Below are 6,000 nucleotides of genomic sequence, written 5' to 3'. Positions count from 1 at the left end.
ACTGTGACTCGCTCTGTCTTCGTTACTCGTCCAGCGTTACCTATTTACACAAAATAAATTCATAAAAAATACCCCAAGTATTGGGCGTCGAATAAAAATCTACCACGTTACAGTATAACCTCTATTATATCTGACAGACGAAATATTTTTTTTCGTATCAAAAATTCACTACTCTTGGACTTAATTAATTCTCATGTAAAAGCATATCAATTAATATTACTAACCGACAGCCAGCTGGATAAATTCGTGGACTAAAGTATCTAGACTAAAATATTGGTATCAATTAATTCTAGCAGATGGCGTATGGTTATAAAATTTTTTCCTATCTAGAAAGTTGACTTAAATATTTGATAGCCCAAATTAAATACTGATTAATCAATTGGATTTACTCTTTGAGTATCTGTTTCCAACAGCAAGACGTACTTCATTTGCTGTTGAAGTTTTGACTTGCTCAACTATGAGTGATTCGATGTGCAGCAAAGTATTTTCGTGATGAAAATATTGATAAAAAAAAATTTTCCAAAACAATTGCATTAATTCTTTTTTATATAGTTTCATTTTCAATTTTCTCCAATTCTGATGAGTTAATTTTTTGAAAGGAAATAATCTCTTCTTTTCCTGTAAAACTGAATAAGTCTTATTTAGAGTTGTAAAGACTTTTCAAGAGTTTTTTCAGAAAACTATTTCCACAAGGGTATGGCTGTCTGAATTCGATTGAATGTTTTTACGGTGAATTCATCTCATAATAATTGCAAATCCATTGACTTATCATTGATACACTTCAACATAATCATGGTATATTAAGCGAGTTTTTAGCATTACTACACCATGAGTTCTTTGTGGAATTACTGTGGGAACACTGCTGAAACACATCAGAAATACTGTGGAAACGTAGTAGAATTGCTGTGGAACTACTGTGGATTCATCGTATAAAAATGGAACAAATTCACGGTGTTTCCACAGTGCATTTACGGTGAGTCTGTAGAGTTTCCACGGTGGTCTCAAGGTTGCGAGGGAGTAATCATAGTTTATAATTAAAAATTGTTTTTAATTACAACTTAAATTATTTTTAATGTTCATGTGTGTTTATAATAAAAGTATTAATTTTATATAATGGTGATTTTCATTATTGACATTATTTTTCTATATACATAAAATTATATATTTGGAAAAAGTCGGGTTGTATTTTGAAATATGTAAATCTATAAATTTATGAAATTTCATAGTTATTTATGTACCTTGGGCGAGCCACGCGCCAATACGGTCAAGGTGATAAATATTTTCAGCAGGGATAGTATAAGGCTGAGGCCCGATAGGGCCGAGGCTTTATATCCTTGCTGCAAATAATTATCGCCGAGACCGTATTTGCGCGTGGCTTGCCCATGGTGCTTAAAAAATTTTTCGTCCTATGGCAGACGTATTCGGATTTTTACGTGCAGGGGATACTCAATTTATAAATAAATAGCGTACGACGCTATAACCCTCTAATCCTCTAAATAAAAATTAGGAAAACGGTTGACCCTAAAGGCCATCCCTGCAACTTCCCGCAACCTCCATACCTAAGTGCTCAACAATTAACTTATTTTTTAAGCTCTTCGAGCTCAAAAATATAATTCTTGTGTAATTTTAAGCTCTCCGAGCTCAAATAAATCACTGTTCTATGCTTTTGAGCTCTTTGAGCTCAAAAGGCTAATGGAAGTTTTATAGAACACTATTTTTTGAATTTTCAAACCGTAATAACTTTTGAATGAATTAACCGATTTTCTCGCGGTTTACGGCATTCAACGCAGTTTTTTGAGTTCTTTCAAAAATCTTTAAGCGTAAACTGGTCAGACTAAAAATTTCATAGAAATTCTGAAAAAAAACATTTTTTTCAATTTTTTTCGACAACGATATCTCACGAACAAATCACCCGATTTTGACAATGTCAATTTGGTGGCAATCGACATGGTTTTTTGAGGTTAAGAGCTGATTAGTATTTGGAATTGATCAGTTCAGCCGTTTGAAAGATATTTCAAAAAAACGAATTTTTGGAAATTTTATTTTTGAGATTTCTCAAAATTGATCGACTCAAATTCTGTAAATTAGTATCAGAATTCTAGGGGCAAAGGAACTCTTCAGAACGCCGCTTATTTCGATCGAATCGGATGATCCGTTTAAAAGTTATGAGAGATTTACATACACACACACACACACAAACACACACGGTGACATCATCGCGGAAATAGTCAGGAAAGCTTCCTAGGACCTCAAAACGTCGGGATCTGATGAAAACTCGATTTTCGAAAAACGGGGTGAAAACAATAACTTCTCGATTTTTGAAAATTTTCAATTTTCTTAGCGGGAAGTTAAAAATACATGAAAGTCTTGAAGTTAGTCAAAGGTGCGCTTTTTAATTTAAAATGACAGTTGAAACGTAAGCTACTCGGCTGTATAGAGATTGGTGACGCTTGCGTGACATTGTCCGCGACTGTATAAAGTTCTATACAGCCCAGTAGATACTGGCGCGTACGCGTATTATTTACAAATTGAGTGTCGTCTGCACGTAAAAACCCCCATACGTCCGTCTAGGACGAAAATATATTTATTAACAATTCAAAATACTTGTTACTTATTAAGAAATTATTTATTAAATAACAAGAAATAATTCATTAAATAATAAGAAATCATTTCTTAAATACAAAGAAATCTTCTTAAATACTGAAAAATCCTTCTATCAGTGAACATTCTCTACTCCTATTTTTTCTAACAAATTAAATTGAATGTTTTGATCAACCGACATTAATACTTCATCTGTGGAAACAAATTAATAAATAATAATAATTGTTGACTTTATAAACTTATGAAAATTAATTCTTTTGAATTTTTCTCCCGATCCACAGTCATCTTTCTAGATACGAGATCAAAACCGCAGAATGAACTATGAAGTTATAAAAATAATTCAACTGTAAAGAAAGCTACTTTCGAATTTTAATTCACACCTAACGAAACGGGCGGGTTATAGCTTGTAATTTATAAATCAATGGAATGACTTAGACTAGAGTTTATAATTCTGAGCAACAATCCATCATAACCACGTATCATATTAGATATATCGAAAAATAAACAAGAGCCATTAGTAAAGCTACGAGTATAGAAAGGTGTGGTTTTTTCTCTATATTTAATAATGTGATTATTTAGGGGAAAAATTGTTAATTCCGTATAATGTAAAATTTTACAACTAATATATCGATAGATACCATTCAGGTGCGGCAATAATTCAAAAGTACGCCGGCGTCGTGTTCACACAATGTGTTCGAGAAATCGCCGTAGAACACGCTCTCTAAAATTATAACATCGTGTTCTGTAGGAGGTTGTCCTAGGTGTGTCGAGTATTTTTTTACAACTGTCATTAGTAATAGTTAGTCGAGTAGCTGTCGAGTTAACAGCACATCAACTCGAATATTTACAAATTATTGATATGTATAGAGAGTAGATTGTAAATTCAAAACTATCTGCTCGCAATGACGGATCAGACTGAAACTGAAGTCTTCCGAGATAATTCTTGTGACAACTTGAAAAATCTTCCGTTGACACCGATACCACAACAGGTAAATAAAATAATTATTTCTTATAACTTATAATTGATAAAATAACAATTAATTTATTGCAATTTTCTATTGTGTAATCGAGGTTTAGAAATTCGATCCCTAAATAGATATAGCTTCATACTTGATATTTTTTTATCAAATGTTAGATTATTTTTTATTTGGCGGTAGGAATTTTAGTTTCAAAAATAAAGATCGTTATTTTTATAATCGGTGGAATATTCTTGAAAATTGACTTTTCAACACATATTAACGTACAAAAAAAACACACACGAAACTATTTTCACTGAAATTAGAATAAAAGTTGCATTAAAATAAATTGAAGATTAATTGATCCTAGAGGTTTTAAATATTTACGAGTAAACAAAACTTGATAAGATGGTTTTTCTTGTTAAGCTTTGAATTGTCCACACTACTGTTACCTCATTTCAAACCATAGTAACTGTAAAATTTTTAAAACTAATTTTTTTGGTATTGTTACATCTTATTACTTTTGGTTTACAATCCCGAGCTGAAAAAATGAACATAGATGAGCTTAAATCAATTGTTTTTAACTTCCCGCTAAAAATTAAAAATTTTTTTAAATTCGGGAAGTTATTGGTTTTACCTCGTTTTACGAAAATCGAGTTTTCATCAGATCTCGACGTTTTGAGGTTCTAGAAATGTTCCCTAACTATTTTTACGGTGGTGTCCGTGCGTCGTGTGTGTGTGTGTGTGTGTGTGTGTGTGTGTGTGTGTGTGTGTGTGTGTGTAAATCTCTCATAACTTTTGAACGGCTTATCCGGTTCGATCGAAATAGCAGCGTTCCAAAGAGTTTCGATGCCATTAAATTTCCTGAAAAATTTGAACCAATTCGGTTCGCTAGATTTTGAGAAATTTCAAAAACAAAATTTTCGAAAAATCGTTTTTTTGGAATAACTTCTAAATGGCTTTATCGATCAATCCCAAAAACTAATCAGCTCTTAAGGGGTTATACGCAGTTGCAAAGCTAGAAAAACAACATTTTTTTATGAATTTTTTCTAGACACAGTTTTTAATTATCAATTACAAGTGATGGTTATTTAAATAGAGCCTACTTTCAAGAATACAATAGCGCGTCAATCATGTAAAAATATAAATGTGCACCGCTCCTGTAGAAGATGTTCTGAACGACCTCTAAAAAAAAGGCGCTTGGCGGTGATCTCCATTTCGGTGGTTTGGATTATCTGAAATCAAAAAATATGGTGAATTCTTTTACAGGATAGATTAATGCAGGTATTGGACGAAGGAATAAGAAAAATTTTGATTTTTGACAAAATGGCGTCTATTTGTAAAAAATTTTTCGTTTTTGTTGAAAAACAATTTTCCAAATTGTTAAAAAAAAAATAGTAATAATTTTTTTGAATCTTATTCCTTCGTCCAATACCTGCATTAATCTATCCTGTAAAAGAATTCACCATATTTTTTGATTTCAGATAATCCAAACCACCGAAATGGAGATCACCGCCAAGCGCCTTTTTTTTAGAGGTCGTTCAGAACATATTCTACAGGAGCGGTGCACATTTATATTTTTACATAATTGACGCGCTATTGTATTCTTGAAAGTAGGCTCTATTTAAATAACCGTCACTTGTAATTGATAATTAAAAACTGTGTCTAGAAAAAATTCATAAAAAAATGTTGTTTTTTTAGCTTTGCAACTGCGTATAACCCCTTAACTTTAGAAAACTACATCGATCGCCGCCAGGCCGATCAAAAGAGTCAGACCGGTCAGTTGATTCGTTCGAGAGATATCGTTGACAAAAAATTTGGGAACAATTGTTTTTTTAACATAATTCCAACATTTCTTTTTAGATCATTTTTTATGTAATGAAATGATATAACTATACGAGCTAAAAACCACGTCGATCTTTTCCAAGAATTTGTGTTTAAGGTAGTTCTTTCCCAACCTATAGTTTATGCTACTGTTGTCTCTTTCGTTCGCTAGTGTCGCCCCTCTTACGGGCTATCGCTCACTTACTTCCACGCATGACTTTATTTGTTTACTTTACTAGTTTATCAATGATTTCTCAAAAACTATGTGGTAGGGAATTCCAGAATTTTGTAGGGTAATTATACATGTAATAATCTAAGTAATATTAGTTTTTCGTGAAATTCTTAAAATTTCTTCAACACAAAAATAATAAAACTTCGTGGTTTTCTCTCTCTTTTCCTATACCGCCTGTGTAAAAGTGTCATTTTTAACTGCAATTATCTTCGGTTAGACGTGGTAAATCGTCTCTAAATTTTAACAGCGTGTGTATTATGTATTTAAATACTTCTATACGGAATTTGGGAGATTTCTTGAATTTTTGTTTTTTGGGCCTAACTACCTTAAAAGAAAATCATAGGATTCGAAAAACTGCGTTGAATGTTGCCAACCGCGTGAGAATCG

General features: G+C 32.2%; 1 protein-coding gene across 1 annotated transcript in view; it reads left to right on the top strand.

Moving 5' to 3' along the window:
• The first annotated feature begins 3,445 nt into the window (after positions 1 to 3,445).
• Positions 3,446 to 6,000, top strand: part of LOC123267073 (transmembrane channel-like protein 3) — a 33,227-nt gene continuing 30,672 nt past the window's right edge. The window contains exon 1 of the mRNA XM_044731565.1: positions 3,446 to 3,590. Within this exon, the coding sequence (XP_044587500.1) occupies positions 3,504 to 3,590 (87 nt within the window). The 5' untranslated portion in view covers positions 3,446 to 3,503. The remainder of the gene's footprint in view (positions 3,591 to 6,000) is intronic.

The sequence above is a fragment of the Cotesia glomerata genome, linkage group LG6 (genome assembly GCF_020080835.1).
Source record: "Cotesia glomerata isolate CgM1 linkage group LG6, MPM_Cglom_v2.3, whole genome shotgun sequence".
NCBI lineage: Eukaryota > Metazoa > Arthropoda > Insecta > Hymenoptera > Braconidae > Cotesia > Cotesia glomerata.
This window is presented reverse-complemented; position numbering and strand designations above follow the sequence as displayed.